The following is an 18,861-nucleotide window of genomic DNA, read 5'->3' on the forward strand; positions in this document are numbered from 1 at the left end:
ATCAAAACATTTAAATAAAATACAGCCCGACATTTGTAGCTCACGAAAAACTAAGACAAGAGGATCGGTGTTTTGATAATTTATTGACAATTAATGAAGTTAAACTACAGTAGATTACAACAAATTACAACATTTATTTCCCCACGCACTGGTTTCCGTGGCAACCGCATTCAAATCCATCTAAGCAACTACCGACAGGTTCGCAGATTCCTTAAACAGAGGGCACCTCATATGTTGTTTAATATAATCGACATTACAAATAAAGAGGTAAAAAGGTGCAATTTGCAAACAGGCAATAGGTAGATAAGAATGACCTTTCAAAGCGAGTGTCTTTCTTTCGGTAATTTACTGATTAGATTTTACCCCGAAGAAACCTGTGAAAAGGGGGTTTAATGCGTGTCAATAAAGTGTCGTCCCAGATTAGCCTGTGCAGTCCGCACATGCTAATCAGGGATGACACTTTCCGGCTTAACTGAATTTTTGCTTAGTAGAGACTTAATGTAAACGAAAAATACCATAACAGCGGAAAGTGTAGTCCCTGATTAGCCTGTGCGGACTACACAGGCTAATCTGGAACGACACTTTGAGCACATGCATTAAACCCCATTTTAACATAGCACGGTCCATATGGATTTACCCGTATAAACATTCTGTATAAGAACTATATGCATAACTATGTTTCCATTTCTGTAAAACTTGTTAATATTCAACATCAAAGAATAATGTCCACTATGCAGACCTTGTAGAAGGGATAGACGCCTATGAAAAGGGTCGATGAACAGGTAAAAGTGCTTAGCAAATAAATGCAATGATTACCCGGATGTCCAGAAGCAACACCGGTGGGCACTCCACCCTTCACCCAGACGCAAGTGGGGTCTCCGAGTTCCGCGCCATTAGTTTTGCCGTCTTCGTCACTGTCCGCCATGCACAGGTCACGTGTCCACGCGTGACCAGCGGCGGCGAATGCCTGCAACATGTATACAGAACCAGGTTTTTAATACTAAAGCTTGATCATTATTCATTATTTGAACACTATGATTTTTTCACTTAAATTGCCGACATATTTGGTCTTAAATAGAAAGCAATACCCCTAAACCAATATAACTCTTAACTTAAGAAAACTTATTTATTATGGAAGCCCTTATCCTAGGACCGGAATCGTTATTCAATTGAGACAGAATAAATATATTGCTGGCAAGAAAAAAAACTGTTTTTATTGATTCTTTAAATGAAGTATGAGTCTATAATTTTTATATTTTACACTAGCAATGCACATATTTTTCCATAAGCATTCATGCGCAGCACCGGTACCAGGCCGCCTCACCATTCAATAAACAAGGCGAATGCGGGCATACATTTAGAGAGTCTTCAGAGTAAAAAATAGTTCCCTTAAGACGTATTTCTGATTTCTGATTTCAACAATATAAGAATGTTGGCACACAAAAAAAACTTTTCTCCAATAGACAATCATTATCGGATTTGAAAAACCAATTTAGATGTCTTGTTGTCTTTGGATAAAATACTGACCAAGATGAACGAAAGCAAACCATCTTAGACCCGAGATTTTCGTTTCCTAGAAAAGAACATCTCGAATCCTAAATTCATCTGGTCTGAATACTTAAGACTTAAATTTGGTCATATAATGTATTGATATAAAGCCCTATCGAGGATAGGAGGCAAACATGTCAAAGTTTTAACCAGGGAAACAAAAATAACCACAATACTTGTTATTAACGTATACAGTATACAAACATAAAAAAGTTGTGTCATTCAAACTGTCAGCAAACTTTAAAAAACGTGGGATTTTAAAAATATCAAAAGATTGTATTACATCAAAGACACGTGTATTTGTTAATTTCGATATAAATGAATTGTTAAGTTAGTCAACCATTTTTTGCAAGTTAAGAACCCGGGGCTGTTACTTTTGGAATGTTTTATTCTTTTTTCCTGCAGCACGCTTATCATATGGGATCTATTTTCAACGCGGTGTGGGCATCGAAGCAGAAAAGCAGTGTGCGTATTTCAATATATGCGTGTATCAGCAAAGTCAGAAATGTTTTTTTTTCGAGAAAGCTACTATCGGTGAACTAGACGCCATACCCGTCCAAACCGGTTCTTGATGATGGTGTGATGCTGGGGGTCATAGTGACCAACGGCTTCCCATACTCCGGTTCCACAGGGGTTCGGCACAGAGTAACTGTGGAATATACTCTAATTCATAACACGACGAAAAATTGGTTTAGAGAAATAATACGTGTGTATCGTAAAGACATAATTAAGCTCCGTCATGCGAAAATGGCTTTTTTGCCTTAAGCGACCAACGTGGCTTTAACCTGCCTAAGTATTAGGCGCAGTATCATTAGGTTATTCCCTGACCGCGATTAAGTCACCCAAGGCCTCATGGTGTTATCAGCGGACAGGATAGCTCCGGTCCATATTTCGCTTAATGCGCACGCTTGACTGAAATGACGCTTGGTGCATGTGGCATAAGACCCATTTTCGCAATGCGAGACCCATGTAGTATGAAGACTGCATGTGTTACATTGATATCGTCAAGTCGAGGAAAAATATCATTTTAACGAAATTCAATTATATCATGGCTTCTGAGAAAACTGGGCTTAATGCATGTGCGTAAAGTATCGTCCCAGATTAGCATGTGCAATCCGCACAGGCTAATCAGGGACGACACTTTCCGCCTAAATTGGATTTTTGCTAAAAAGAGACTTCATTTAAACGAAAAATGTCATAAAAGCGGAAAGTGTCGTCCCTGATTGGCCTGTGCGGACTGCACAGGCTAATCTGGGACGATACTTTACGCACATGCATTAAGCCCAGTTTTTTCAGAACGCGACTCCAATTTTTACACCACTGTTCTCTTAACATTATCTGTTTTACTTTAGTTTAAAATTAGCCTCATGGTAATATTATGTTTTTGACATATCCTATTTATAAAAAAAAAAACAAGTTACTTTTGAACTTTTTCTTCTGTTAAATTACTTTATTTTGAATTGACTTAAGTTTGCTATGAAATTAAACTCGGTTACAGCATTGTAAGACGTGATAGGGCTATTTCTGCTGGAGGCGGTATAATAGTTTATATAAAAGATAGCATCTCTTTTGTACGTAGACATGATTTAGAAAGTGACGATATTGAATCTATTTGGCTACAAATCAACATTGTAAAGTACAAACCATATCTAATTAACTTTGTTTATCGCCCACCAAATAGCCCTCAATCTTGGATTGACTCATTTGAATTACAGATAAATAAGGCAGACATGGAAGATTGTAATATGTATTCAACCGGGGATTTTAATTTTCATTGTTTAAGCCAAAACATATTTAACAATAAGAAATGGGAAAAACTTATCACTGATTTTAATTTAAAACAACACGTGTCTTTTCCAACAAGGGTTACGGAACGTTCATCATCAATATTAGACCATTTGTATTCAAAATATGACAACATTTCTGAGATAATCATACCAAAAATAGGCATAAGTGACCATTACCCAGTAGTTTTTACATTAAGCGTCAAAGGTAAAATTGTTAAAACAGATGATCATAAAATTATTAAGTACAGATGTTTTAACAAATTTAATGAAATCAATTTTCAAAATGACTTAGCAAATGCTAATTTTGATATGGTTGAAACAATAGAGGATGCTAATGAGGCATTTGAAGTATTTTATAACATATTAAACTCAGTCCTTAATAAGAATGCCCCTATCAAATATAAAAAAGTGAAGAGATTACAACAACCTGGTTGGTACAACGAAAACGTAAAACAAGCAAGGTCTTTAAGGGATAAATATAAACGTGAATCTAATTGGCCACAATATAAGTTGTGGCGTAATAAATGTAACAGTGCAATCAAAATGGCTAAAAAAGAATATTTTTCGAATGCGGTACAAAACAAAACAAGTGCGAAATCGCTCTGGAAAACTATTAAATTAGCATCAAATGAACACACAGAATCCTCTATTTTGCCAAATGTAATAAGGATGATCGGATAATATCTGGTAAAACAAATGTAGCTAATGCACTTAATGATCACTTTGTTGACATCTCGAAACTTATTAAAAAGACTAAATTTGCTGAACACGATTTCCACTCACTAAAAACATATCTGGATGCTAAGCTAGAGTCTAAGCATTTCTCTGTTCAGTTTATTACCACATCAGAAGTTAGTACTTTAATTAATCAACTTCATTCAAACAAATCTGCTGGGGCTGATGGTATAGGACCCAGCATTATTAAACTTTGCAAAGATTTCATTATACAACCAATCACTGCTCTTATAAATAACTGTATATCACATGGAACCTTTCCCGACATGCTTAAAATTGCAAACGTAATACCTTTATACAAGGGTGGATCGGTAGAAGATCCCAATAATTTTAGACCAATATCACTTTTACCTACTATATCTAAAATATTTGAAAAGCATATAGCTAAACAATTGCATATATATCTAGAATCTACAGGTCTATTAAACAAAACCCAGTCGGGTTTTCGCAAATATCATTCTTGTCAAACAGCATTGATTAATATAGTTGATTCATGGCTTAAACAAATTGATAATGGATATCTGGTAGGTACAATTTTCTTGGATTTTAAAAAAGCATTTGATCTTGTGGACCATAGGGTTCTTTTACACAAATTAAAACTTTATCATTTTAATGATAGTTCATGCGACCTATTTTCTTCATATCTCCGCAATCGATTTCAGTTTATCAAAGCAGAAAACACTACCTCTACTTGTAAAAGCATCATTGCTGGTGTTCCCCAAGGATCTATTTTAGGACCTCTTCTATTTCTTATTTACGTTAATGATCTTTCGCTAGATCTTACATGTGATTCTGCAATGTATGCTGATGATACAACATTGCACACTGTGGGAACAAATATTCAAACACTTCAAAATAAGCTACAAACAAATCTTTCAATTGTAAATGATTGGTGCCAAACTAATAACATGATTATTAATCCACTAAAAACTACTTGTATGGTATTAGGGTCAAAACGGAAAGCTCAAAACATGACAGATCTAAAACTTAAAATTTCAGATACAGTGATCAAAACAGTAAATTGTCAAAAACTTCTTGGCCTTTATATTGACAATACTCTATCTTGGAAACTACACATTAACAGCGTTTGTTCAAAAATGTCATCACGAATGTTTCTTTTGCAAAAAATAAAACCATATTTAACCCTTGAAATGCGTAAGCTCTTCTATAATGGTTATATCTCACCTATATCCGACTACGTATGCGTTACCTGGAGTTCAGCGGCCAAAACGGAAATTAATAGAATAGTCAAAATACAAAAGCGTTGTGGTGCACATATTTTAAATAAAAAGTACAGCACAAATTCAAAAACACTATTTAAAGATCTAAAATGGTTGACTTTCGAACAGCGTAATCACTATTTCACGTCAGTTATTGTATTTAAAGCATTTCACAATCAAACCCCAACATACATACGTGACCTTTTGACACCATCACAAAATATTCACTATAACTTGCGATCTTGCGAAAAGGGGGATTTAAAGCTAGTGCGAATACCAAAAACAAACTATTTCAAACAATCGTTTGAATTTTCTAGCAAAACAATTTGGAATTCGTTACCCCAATCTATACGTCAAACAAACAATTTAATTACATTTAAGAAAAAATTAAAAGCTTATCTTTCTTCCACACTTTATGAAATAAACTGAACATGCTTCATGTTGTTTTAGTAAATAACATTAGTTTAATGTTTAAATACTGTTCTTGCATAAATGGTTATTGTAGTTTTATGTCTGTCATTTTGTTTTTAATTATAATATATATCATTATATGTGTATGCATATATGATTCTTTATGTTTTGTTCTTATTGCTCAAGATGAAATATGATGTATTTGTTGTAAATTGTTTCTTGTTAGAAGACCTTGTTGAAAATAAGAAATCTATTATATAAATTGCATATTATGTAATTTCATCTGATGTATTTCTTAACAAGTCTATCTTCTTTAAATAAAGATTTTATTATTATTATTATTATTATTATTATTATTATAGCCAGATATCCATTTACTTAATTGATGGGTCTTGGCTTCTTAAGCTAAATCCTGAAGGTAAGTGTAATAAAATTTTATTTTCAAAAGCATACAAGCAAATCCTTGCTTGGCAGCCTTTGTCAAACCTTCCTGATTTTATCCTTGGATCCTCCAAAGACCTATAGATGTTATCTATAGGTCTTTGGATCCTCAAGCGACGGCAATGCGTATTATAAAAAGTATTCTTAATGGGACTGCAATTTTATCTTTTAAAGGGTAGTTTACACACAACTGTAAAAAAACTACGTAAATGCAAAGTAAAATAAAACATTTACCATGCGGTCACAACATGAAAAGTCAATACTGCATATCAGGCCAAATTGGAGCAAACAAAATTAATTCGTTCATTCACAATTGGCGCAAAGATAGTGGGAATACGAGTACATAACATTCGAAATGGTACATTACAACTTGTTTGGAGTCGAAATTGAACATTTGAAAAGGTTTACCCGTTTGGAAAGAAGTCCCTGTAGCCAGGGTGAGCGAAAGCAGCGGCTAAACATAAAGCGATCACCAGGAAATACTGCATCATCGCACCAGTAAGTGTCTAACAAGCACAACTGAACTACTGCAGGTCATAGAGTGAACATCAATGATACAATTGAGGCGTTATCGTTGACCTGTTGTCATAACTGAGGCCAAGAAATGAAATATACTTGCTTTGTGTTCACATTTTTGAAAGATATCTGTTTCGGATAAAACATATAGGCAGCACCGTTTAAAAGGAGGCCAATGTTTTCACACAGAATGTTTTTACATGAATGATGGCAACATACATTAATTGGTAACATTGTACATGTAAAAATTGTAAAAAACTCAAAATAGAAACGTGCGCGAATGAAGACAATATTTTTAGAAATGTAAAATATAGTTTGATATTCTGTTGTTCAATTCAGTTTATACAATTAAGTATTTTTTTACATATAGAAAATTGTAAAAAGATAGGTTTAAACAATGAAAAAGCAGCATATATTTTGCTTTTATTAACCCATTTATGCCTAGCGTCTAGAAAAAGGGCATTGGCAAACAGCGTAGACCCAGATGAGACGCCGCATAATGCGGCGTCTCATCAGGGTCTGCGCTGTTTGCTTAAAGCAAGTTATATCAGAAATATTCTAAATATAGAAATAAATGTACTAGACATTCCTAATTTTTTAAATAAATTGATCCAATTTATAAGAATGGGAGGGTCCACAAGGTATAAATGGGTTAAGAATCATCTGAAACCATTTATGGATGTTGATCTAGTAAAAAATGTAATCATGAGGTTAATTGTATTTGTGACTGTATGTTTTGTCAATTATTCTGGCCAAAGAGGTTCGACATGCATTGCAGCCCCAGACTCAATAGATTTTACAGTATTTTGGTGTTATGAAATTCCTATGGTGTCATATGTAAACGTTTACGTAAGCTACTGTACGGTTAAACATGTCGTTTAGACACTTAACCCATTTATGCCTAGTGGACTCTCTCATCCTTCTAAATTGGATCAAGATATTTCCAAAATTAGGGATGTCTATTATATTTATTTCTATATTTCGAATATTTCTTCCAGAAATTCCTTCAAGAAAACAGAGCAGACACTGATGAGACGCCGCATCATGCGGCGTCTCATCTGGGTCTTCGCTGTTTGCCAAGGCCTCTTTTTCTAGACGTCAGGCATAAATGTGTTAAGTCCGAAAGCTTTGCATTGACCGATCTAAGGTGATGACCCGAGCTTCAATCATTGTTATGTCCTCCAGTCTATACTAGGGGGGCATATTGTTTTGCACTGTCTGTTTGCTGGTCTGTTTGTTTGTTTGCGTCAAACTTTAACATTGGCCAAAACTTTTCAATATTGAAGATAGCAACTTGATATTTGACATGCACGTGTATCTCATGGAGCAGCACATTTTGAGCTGTGAAAGGTCAAGGTCATCCTTCAAGGTCAAAGGTCAAATATATGGGAGACAGAGTGTTTCACAAACACATCATATTATGCTTGATTTTTTATGCAATGTTTAAGGTTTGTATCCGTAATAGGTCACCGGTCTTATAGGGACCATTGCACGTGTTGGAAAATTGACACAATTAAGAAAATTGTTTCAGATACGCACAGTATTGTTGTAGTAAAGATATTTGTGAGGAAAAAAGTAAAACTGAACATTTAACATGCTCAAAAATATCCATTATGTGCATCTTTTTACGATTTAAAAACCTGAAGATTATAAATCGTTGCAACGCGATACGATTGAATAATAAGGAGAGTTCTGTTGTTGTCGTTATATTTTGTGATGCTACGAAGATTGCTTACATAAAGTATAAAATACATCAGTCATTGTATGCGCACGGATGGCCGACTGGTTTAACCGATGGACTTTTACTCCACGGGTCAGTGGTTCGAGCCCAGTTGAAGGTTACTTGTTTCTTTCTTTAATTTTATTCTTGTTTTCTAATGGAGCTTTTTAGATCCGATGTTTATATTTATCAATATAAAGCATTTCATGAAAAACTCTCGCTCAGAAATGTTTCCGGATTTTCATTATTTTTATCTTCGTTTATATTCCGTTGTCACTACATGATTTACTATTAAGGTTGGCAAAGTAAGTGAACATTTATATTGTTGTGCCAACTAATGACCGCTGAACTGCCTCCTCACGTTCAGATACTCTTCGAATTAACCCATTTATGCCTAGTGGACTCTCCCATCCTTCTGAATTGGATCTTTTTTCCAAAATAAGGCATGTCTTGTATATTTATTTCTATATTGAGAATATTTCTTACAGAAATTCCTTTAAGCAAATAGCGCAGACCCTGATGAGACTCCGCATCATGCGGCGTCTCATCTGGGTCTACGCTGTTTACCAAGGCCTTTTTTCTAGACGCTAGGCATAAATGGGTAAAATCCTAGGCAACGATCATTTAAGTCGATATCTTTAAGCATGAAGCAAACGAATATATGTTGATGTGACAAAGCGAAAACACCATTTTTGTTTTGATATTTTGTTTAAGTTACATTTATTTCCTATACATTTAATGATTTTGTTTTTCAAAAAAGGAGAGAAACATTATGTGAGCAAGTCCCTTTAAAACATTATCCCAAATATATCCAAATACTTAAAGGGACTTTTAAACAGATTTTTGAATAACAAATGTCATAACTAATATTTCCGTATACAACTACATGTATACTATTCGAAATAGTTTTTAATAATCATGCTTACAAGACACACCGATTGATAAACAAGTTTGCATACCGCGGGGCTCAAAGCCGGGAACTTCAGATACACTATTGTATCGACTTCCCCTGTCATATGTAGGTTTCTTCGAACAATCTTAGAAATAAGTGTATTTTAAATGTTCTTATATGAAAAGCTTTACATGAGACTTATTAATTTTCTGATTTTAGGTAATTATAGTCCACCAATCAACCGTTCTTTTAATATATTTTTTGTGTGTTGGTTTGAATATTATGTATACGTTCTTTTTTAGTCCATTATATGTGTATTCTTATTTTGCCAACCTGTGAACAAATTCCTTTAATATAAAGTAGAGTTTCATCTTAACTGTGTCTACTCATACGACTCATTCTGCACGTGCATGCGTGGTGACTGATACCGAACCGAAACATTGAGCCGAACCACAAATGTTCATATTAATCATAAACTATTAATAATGTTTTATTAAAAAATATAATTAAGTGCTGCGTTGTATCCCTATTTGCAATTACACTCAAGCTTTGCAACCGGTTTAAACCCTCTGTGCTTTGATTGACCGTTCAATGGCAGTTTTGATTAATGTCATATGTTCAACGTTTAAGTTGTATGTAATGTCGTGTATTATACAGGCGAGTTGTCAGTTGCCCAAAATACAATACGAGAGGATCTTAGTCAGAATTTCAGTTGCTGGAGTAGTCTTACCCCTACATACTGAATACAGAGCTGTTACTTAAGCGAGACTTAAAACAAACCCTGGTCCGTAGCGTTGGAATAAAACCTATTCATACACCTAATTGAGAAAAACAGTCTTGACTTTTCAAATCATACAATGTTTCCTATATTAATTTTCTTGATTTAACCCCTATTACTAGTATAGGATACATTCACAAAATATCTATTTTTTCCTCACAAACTCGTGCTCAGAGTCGCATCCCCAAGTGTTAACCCATGTATGCATAGCGTCTAGAAAAAGGCCTTTACAAACAGCGTAGACCCAGATGAAACGCCGCATGATGCGGCGTCTCATCTGGGTCTGCGCTGTTAGCTGAAAGGATTTCTGTAAGAAATATTCTAAATATAGAAATAAAAAAATATACTAGACATCCCTAATTTTGGAAAGAAATTGATCCAATTTAGAAGGATGTGAGAGTCCACTAGGCATAAATGGGTTAATAAAGCATCATTGAAATATAAACGGCTCTCACTGTACCTACGCCTATGTAAATGCAGGCGGTGCTTTTCTCACACGATAATGTTTGTATCAGTCATGACATGAGTTGAAATCACGATTTGACCGTAATGACATTGAAGTTCGTTTCGTTAGATTCTTTCAAAAGATTTGATAAAGACAGGAAATGGCGATAGCACACCACTCTACTCTGTGAACTGATTATTGATGCAATCTCACCATTAACATGCCACAATAAAATGATCAGTTGTTCGGCGAACTTTGAGCATCCCCTCCCCACCAAATAAAATATATAAAATATAAATGAATAATAATAAAAATAATAAAATAAAAACATATATGAACATGTTGATATTAATAAAATAAAATAAATGGAGAAAGCGAGCGCTTAAAAAATAAACATACATTGTATGTTTTCAGTTTTTAAATAATCAGATGCGAGCGATAAGCGCAGCATAAACAATGTTGTGTCAAAAAATATTTCTGCCAAACCTATTAAAAGCCTAAAAAAATTGCTAAAGCGCTCCTCATAAAACTATCTTGTTTATATTTTCATTGACTTTTGTTAGCGTTTTATGTCAATAAGTATCCTTGACTCGTTTTGTTTCTGGTGTAACTCATGTATAATACAGGACATAGTTTAGCCTAATTACAACAACAACATGGCCGCAAAAAAACTGTTATTGTTGGCGTCAAATAAATCACTTTCAATAGCCTAAAATAGCTTTCTATTACATAATTAACAGATCAGGAAAACACTCATACTTCCTTTGTAATGACTATACAAAAGAAAATCCACTTAAGCCCAAGTCTCACTTTGGCCGTTAGAGCCCTGATCTATCCCGGTTGGCTAACGACGGTCGACCGGCGAGGACCGGGATGATTCGTAGATTTTTTTACGCAGTCACACTATTTCCCGTAGCCCCCCGGTTGAAGCCGGTCAACAGCCCGGCAGAGTCCCGGTCGACCCGGACTGGTTACGGTTTATCCCGGTGAAGCCCCGGCAGAGCCCCGGTCGTCGCCGGTAGTGCCCCGGTGAAAGCCGGCAGTGTACCGGCATAGCCCCGGTTGTCGACGGTAGTGCCCCGGTTGAGCCCCGGTGAAAGCCGGCAGAGCCCCGGTATACCGTAACACCGCCGGCACTCACCGAGTCTATACCGGCATCAGACGCCAGCAGAGCTATGGCATGCCCCCGGTTTTACCCCGGTCGCCGCCGGTAATGCCCCGGCGGAGACCCTGTGAATGCCGGTGGCTTTTCGGCAGAGCGCCTGTTTTCTTACATGCCGTAGCTATACCGGGACTCTAACGGCTTTCACCGTGGCGTTGTCGTAGCTCTGCCGGGGTCTGTATGGGCCCCGGTGGAGCTACGGTGCCGTCCCGGTTGTTCCCGGTGCCGTCCCGGTTGTTCCCGGTGCCGCGTCGGTCGTTGCCAGTCCTTCCCGGTGACTCCCGGTACATCCCGGAGGTATTAAGTATTCTAATACTTTCCCGGTGGAGCACCGGTTTTTCCCGGTTTATCCCGGTCGTTCCCGATGGAGCCCCGGTTCATCCCGGTAGAGACCCGGTTCATCCCGGTAGATTCCGTATCATGCAAAGGGACCCCGCTGGCATTATAGTGAGACAGGGCCTTTACCCTGATAAAGAACGGTGTACAGATTGTGTACGTTGTCTCACGTTGAACTTTTCGCGCTCGATTTGCGCGCTCGATCTGCGCAGTGAAATATCATATTCGGTAACTTCGTATATATCCGAGAATGATCATGAATATTTGTTGTTGTTTTTTTTTTTCATTTTCTTTTTTCTTGAATGTCTCGTTAACGCAAAATAAAATAACAATATCTAAAAATATGTTTATAAATACCAAAATGCAATGTCTTCAAAAAATGTATCAGAAAAAAAATCTTCTTACTGTTTCGGTTGACACTCGTATCTTTTCGGCCTAGACCGTCAAGTGAGGAATAAAATATAAATGAATAATAATAAAAATAATAAAATAAAAACATATATGAACATGTTGATATTAATAAAATAAAATAAATGGAGAAAGCGAGCGCTTAAAAAATAAACATACATTGTATGTTTTCAGTTTTTAAATAATCAGATGCGAGCGATAAGCGCAGCATAAACAATGTTGTGTCAAAACATATTTCTGCCAAACCTATTAAAAGCCTAAAAAAATTGCTAAAGCGCTCCTCATAAAACTATCTTGTTTATATTTTCATTGACTTTTGTTAGCGTTTTATGTCAATAAGTATCCTTGACTCGTTTTGTTTCTGGTGTAACTCATGTATAATACAGGACATAGTTTAGCCTAATTACCATGGGGTGGATTTTACGGAAGCATCTGATGGAGCGTAAGTGAGAAAAATACCAATTGGTGTTCAAAATGGCGACCAACGGCAGATTGTTTTATGTTTTCGCCCGAACTTTTGAAAGGTAAGTAAATTTTTCATACTCATTTGACATTTTCCTTACGCACAGGATGATCTAGTGATGTCCATTTAACCTTAATATAAATTATCGATATAAAATAGTTAGTGAATACTTAATACGAAAGTATCCGATTGTTTGCGATTGGCACGGTTAATTGTATGCGCATGTTGAGGTCATATGCAAGTTTTCTCAGCAGTTTTCACGGAAAGGTGGACTCAAGAACCATCATAGTTAACCTTACGTGAACACCAGGATGTTTACAACAGGCACTCGTTACACATGTATCAAAATCCACAAATAACCCCCATTTTCATAACTGGTGAGCAGAGAAACCCACTTTCAATAACTTGTGGTTACGCGAAAGTCTGAGTACACAAATGAATCAAAGCGCTGTAGGCACGGAAGGCCTGGGGCTAGGTTTAGTGTGACGGAAAATGCATTTACGATGTTTTGTCCGAATTTCTACCTTTTTCCGAATTTATACGGATTGACCCTAGCGGTTGAGTGCAGAAGCTCAGAGATTGTAAGACAAGACAATAGTTGTGTATATACTACAGTGTACTTAGACGGTGGAGGACAACACGATACTGGTTGTGGGAACGATAACCTTTTGTTCAACTCTTCAGATCTGGTAGAGGTTCGTCTACATAGGCGGTGAAGATATGCAACAACAACATGGCCGCAAAAAAACTGTTATTGTTGGCGTCAAATAAATCACTTTCAATAGCCTAAAATAGCTTTCTATTACATAATTAACAGATCAGGAAAACACTCATACTTCCTTTGTAATGACTATACAAAAGAAAATCCACTTAAGCCCAAGTCTCACTTTGGCCGTTAGAGCCCTGATCTATCCCGGTTGGCTAACGACGGTCGACCGGCGAGGACCGGGATGATTCGTAGATTTTTTTACGCAGTCACACTATTTCCCGTAGCCCCCCGGTTGAAGCCGGTCAACAGCCCGGCAGAGTCCCGGTCGACCCGGACTGGTTACGGTTTATCCCGGTGAAGCCCCGGCAGAGCCCCGGTCGTCGCCGGTAGTGCCCCGGTGAAAGCCGGCAGTGTACCGGCATAGCCCCGGTTGTCGACGGTAGTGCCCCGGTTGAGCCCCGGTGAAAGCCGGCAGAGCCCCGGTATACCGTAACACCGCCGGCACTCACCGAGTCTATACCGGCATCAGACGCCAGCAGAGCTATGGCATGCCCCCGGTTTTACCCCGGTCGCCGCCGGTAATGCCCCGGCGGAGACCCTGTGAATGCCGGTGGCTTTTCGGCAGAGCGCCTGTTTTCTTACATGCCGTAGCTATACCGGGACTCTAACGGCTTTCACCGTGGCGTTGTCGTAGCTCTGCCGGGGTCTGTATGGGCCCCGGTGGAGCTACGGTGCCGTCCCGGTTGTTCCCGGTGCCGTCCCGGTTGTTCCCGGTGCCGCGTCGGTCGTTGCCAGTCCTTCCCGGTGACTCCCGGTACATCCCGGAGGTATTAAGTATTCTAATACTTTCCCGGTGGAGCACCGGTTTTTCCCGGTTTATCCCGGTCGTTCCCGATGGAGCCCCGGTTCATCCCGGTAGAGACCCGGTTCATCCCGGTAGATTCCGTATCATGCAAAGGGACCCCGCTGGCATTATAGTGAGACAGGGCCTTTACCCTGATAAAGAACGGTGTACAGATTGTGTACGTTGTCTCACGTTGAACTTTTCGCGCTCGATTTGCGCGCTCGATCTGCGCAGTGAAATATCATATTCGGTAACTTCGTATATATCCGAGAATGATCATGAATATTTGTTGTTGTTTTTTTTTTCATTTTCTTTTTTCTTGAATGTCTCGTTAACGCAAAATAAAATAACAATATCTAAAAATATGTTTATAAATACCAAAATGCAATGTCTTCAAAAAATGTATCAGAAAAAAAATCTTCTTACTGTTTCGGTTGACACTCGTATCTTTTCGGCCTAGACCGTCAAGTGAGGAATAAAATATAAATGAATAATAATAAAAATAATAAAATAAAAACATATATGAACATGTTGATATTAATAAAATAAAATAAATGGAGAAAGCGAGCGCTTAAAAAATAAACATACATTGTATGTTTTCAGTTTTTAAATAATCAGATGCGAGCGATAAGCGCAGCATAAACAATGTTGTGTCAAAACATATTTCTGCCAAACCTATTAAAAGCCTAAAAAAATTGCTAAAGCGCTCCTCATAAAACTATCTTGTTTATATTTTCATTGACTTTTGTTAGCGTTTTATGTCAATAAGTATCCTTGACTCGTTTTGTTTCTGGTGTAACTCATGTATAATACAGGACATAGTTTAGCCTAATTACCATGGGGTGGATTTTACGGAAGCATCTGATGGAGCGTAAGTGAGAAAAATACCAATTGGTGTTCAAAATGGCGACCAACGGCAGATTGTTTTATGTTTTCGCCCGAACTTTTGAAAGGTAAGTAAATTTTTCATACTCATTTGACATTTTCCTTACGCACAGGATGATCTAGTGATGTCCATTTAACCTTAATATAAATTATCGATATAAAATAGTTAGTGAATACTTAATACGAAAGTATCCGATTGTTTGCGATTGGCACGGTTAATTGTATGCGCATGTTGAGGTCATATGCAAGTTTTCTCAGCAGTTTTCACGGAAAGGTGGACTCAAGAACCATCATAGTTAACCTTACGTGAACACCAGGATGTTTACAACAGGCACTCGTTACACATGTATCAAAATCCACAAATAACCCCCATTTTCATAACTGGTGAGCAGAGAAACCCACTTTCAATAACTTGTGGTTACGCGAAAGTCTGAGTACACAAATGAATCAAAGCGCTGTAGGCACGGAAGGCCTGGGGCTAGGTTTAGTGTGACGGAAAATGCATTTACGATGTTTTGTCCGAATTTCTACCTTTTTCCGAATTTATACGGATTGACCCTAGCGGTTGAGTGCAGAAGCTCAGAGATTGTAAGACAAGACAATAGTTGTGTATATACTACAGTGTACTTAGACGGTGGAGGACAACACGATACTGGTTGTGGGAACGATAACCTTTTGTTCAACTCTTCAGATCTGGTAGAGGTTCGTCTACATAGGCGGTGAAGATATGCAACAACAACATGGCCGCAAAAAAACTGTTATTGTTGGCGTCAAATAAATCACTTTCAATAGCCTAAAATAGCTTTCTATTACATAATTAACAGATCAGGAAAACACTCATACTTCCTTTGTAATGACTATACAAAAGAAAATCCACTTAAGCCCAAGTCTCACTTTGGCCGTTAGAGCCCTGATCTATCCCGGTTGGCTAACGACGGTCGACCGGCGAGGACCGGGATGATTCGTAGATTTTTTTACGCAGTCACACTATTTCCCGTAGCCCCCCGGTTGAAGCCGGTCAACAGCCCGGCAGAGTCCCGGTCGACCCGGACTGGTTACGGTTTATCCCGGTGAAGCCCCGGCAGAGCCCCGGTCGTCGCCGGTAGTGCCCCGGTGAAAGCCGGCAGTGTACCGGCATAGCCCCGGTTGTCGACGGTAGTGCCCCGGTTGAGCCCCGGTGAAAGCCGGCAGAGCCCCGGTATACCGTAACACCGCCGGCACTCACCGAGTCTATACCGGCATCAGACGCCAGCAGAGCTATGGCATGCCCCCGGTTTTACCCCGGTCGCCGCCGGTAATGCCCCGGCGGAGACCCTGTGAATGCCGGTGGCTTTTCGGCAGAGCGCCTGTTTTCTTACATGCCGTAGCTATACCGGGACTCTAACGGCTTTCACCGTGGCGTTGTCGTAGCTCTGCCGGGGTCTGTATGGGCCCCGGTGGAGCTACGGTGCCGTCCCGGTTGTTCCCGGTGCCGTCCCGGTTGTTCCCGGTGCCGCGTCGGTCGTTGCCAGTCCTTCCCGGTGACTCCCGGTACATCCCGGAGGTATTAAGTATTCTAATACTTTCCCGGTGGAGCACCGGTTTTTCCCGGTTTATCCCGGTCGTTCCCGATGGAGCCCCGGTTCATCCCGGTAGAGACCCGGTTCATCCCGGTAGATTCCGTATCATGCAAAGGGACCCCGCTGGCATTATAGTGAGACAGGGCCTTTACCCTGATAAAGAACGGTGTACAGATTGTGTACGTTGTCTCACGTTGAACTTTTCGCGCTCGATTTGCGCGCTCGATCTGCGCAGTGAAATATCATATTCGGTAACTTCGTATATATCCGAGAATGATCATGAATATTTGTTGTTGTTTTTTTTTTCATTTTCTTTTTTCTTGAATGTCTCGTTAACGCAAAATAAAATAACAATATCTAAAAATATGTTTATAAATACCAAAATGCAATGTCTTCAAAAAATGTATCAGAAAAAAAATCTTCTTACTGTTTCGGTTGACACTCGTATCTTTTCGGCCTAGACCGTCAAGTGAGGAACTTATTCTCGCATGAATATGAAAACAATAAAAAAAACTATGTGGTAGCCAATGCTTAGCAATTTTGCTTCAATAATATTTTTTACACGTTTTATGGCACTGTCATGTTATACAGTGATGTTCTGTATTTACAAGGCGGGTTATTGAGATCTGCGAAGAACTTCTTTGATTGCGAATGAATTACCGCCAAGTGGTAAATCGGACTTTTGGGAATTCATTCATTCGTGGGTTTTGGCAGCCAGTCAATTCTGACTGTCTCAGAAATTTGTATCATTGCTATGGCCTTAGGGCTACGCCCGAGGCCAAAAATCATTTCATTAATGATAAAACATAAAGTTAATACACATGCTATACCTATTTACCAAGTAAATTAACCACCAAGAGTTTTGAGGAAATGTTGAAAATTTCCGTATTAATCTAAATATTTACTCCTTTTTTGTGTGTACATGATAAACCTCATTCTTAATAAAATTTCTATTTTATATCAGTTGAATGGCTATTACACGCGTTATAGAAGCAAGATCTTCAATAAAACATGTAGCTTTAGGTTTTGAACTGTGAAAGCATTGAAAAAGGAAATACCAATCGTTGTATATTAAAAAACATTGAAAACAAGAAATACCAATCGTTGTATATTAAAAACATTGAAAGCAAGACGTACCAATCGTTGTATTTTAAAAACATTAAAAACAAGAAATACCTATCGTTGTATATTAGAATTATTGAACACAAGAAATTCCAAATCGTTGTATATTAAAAAAACCCATTGAAAACAGGAATTATCAATCGTGTTATTATGAATAATGCTAAGTTATGCTTCATTTTGACCGTTGCACATAAAAAGTAAATTGTAATACGGCAAATCGTCCTGTGGTCGAGTGTCCGAAAATAAATATTTTCAAACATCTGTGTCCTGTTGTATATTTTCGAAAACATACATCAGTTATAACTTTTTAAGACCTTTCCCGTTACTACCGTATACACACACACACATGGATACGATGTAGCATTCGCTTGCGCGATAGATGGAAGCTTTTACACTTATTATCATAGTAACTAACAACGTAAATATTTCTTTTTTGTGTTTATATATAATCAGCACATAGTGACCGTATTCTGTTGCTGTTCATTTGTGAGGAAAAACTTCTAATATGACTCGTTTATTTCTCTATAAACAGGCACGTGCCTGTTATAAAGTAGTATTTGACATGGCAATACATTTGCTCTTTGGATCTTTATACTAGATGTTGAGCTTATGAAAACCACAAACAAATTTATTTATCTGAGAAGACAGTTGTCTTCTTTTTTTAACAAAAGGCTGTTAAATGTGTTGTTTTCTACAGTTTGTATCAAATAAATACTGTGTCGCCATGGCCGTCAGTGAAATAAATCATACTCATAATTACGCTAGTAAATTGAATGGAATTGACGTAAATGTAGTGTCGAATCGGAAAATTGTTTGGGCCATTGTTAAGCTTTCCAAAAAATGTTAAATATTTTATAGGTAACAAAAGCATTTCCCATTC

General features: G+C 37.9%; 1 protein-coding gene across 1 annotated transcript; it reads right to left on the bottom strand.

Annotated features, from left to right (window-relative positions):
- Positions 1-64: 64 nt before the first annotated feature.
- LOC127860729 (temptin-like) lies at positions 65-6,713 on the bottom strand. Its single transcript, XM_052398993.1, has 4 exons — positions 6,551-6,713; positions 2,101-2,197; positions 817-967; positions 65-210 (listed from the first exon to the last, which is right to left on the bottom strand). The coding sequence occupies exons 1-4, from the start codon at positions 6,631-6,633 to the stop codon at positions 134-136; spliced, it is 408 nt and encodes a 135-aa protein (XP_052254953.1). The 5' UTR covers positions 6,634-6,713; the 3' UTR covers positions 65-133.
- Positions 6,714-18,861: the final 12,148 nt, after the last annotated feature.

Source organism: Dreissena polymorpha, chromosome 15 (genome assembly GCF_020536995.1).
Source record: "Dreissena polymorpha isolate Duluth1 chromosome 15, UMN_Dpol_1.0, whole genome shotgun sequence".
NCBI lineage: Eukaryota > Metazoa > Mollusca > Bivalvia > Myida > Dreissenidae > Dreissena > Dreissena polymorpha.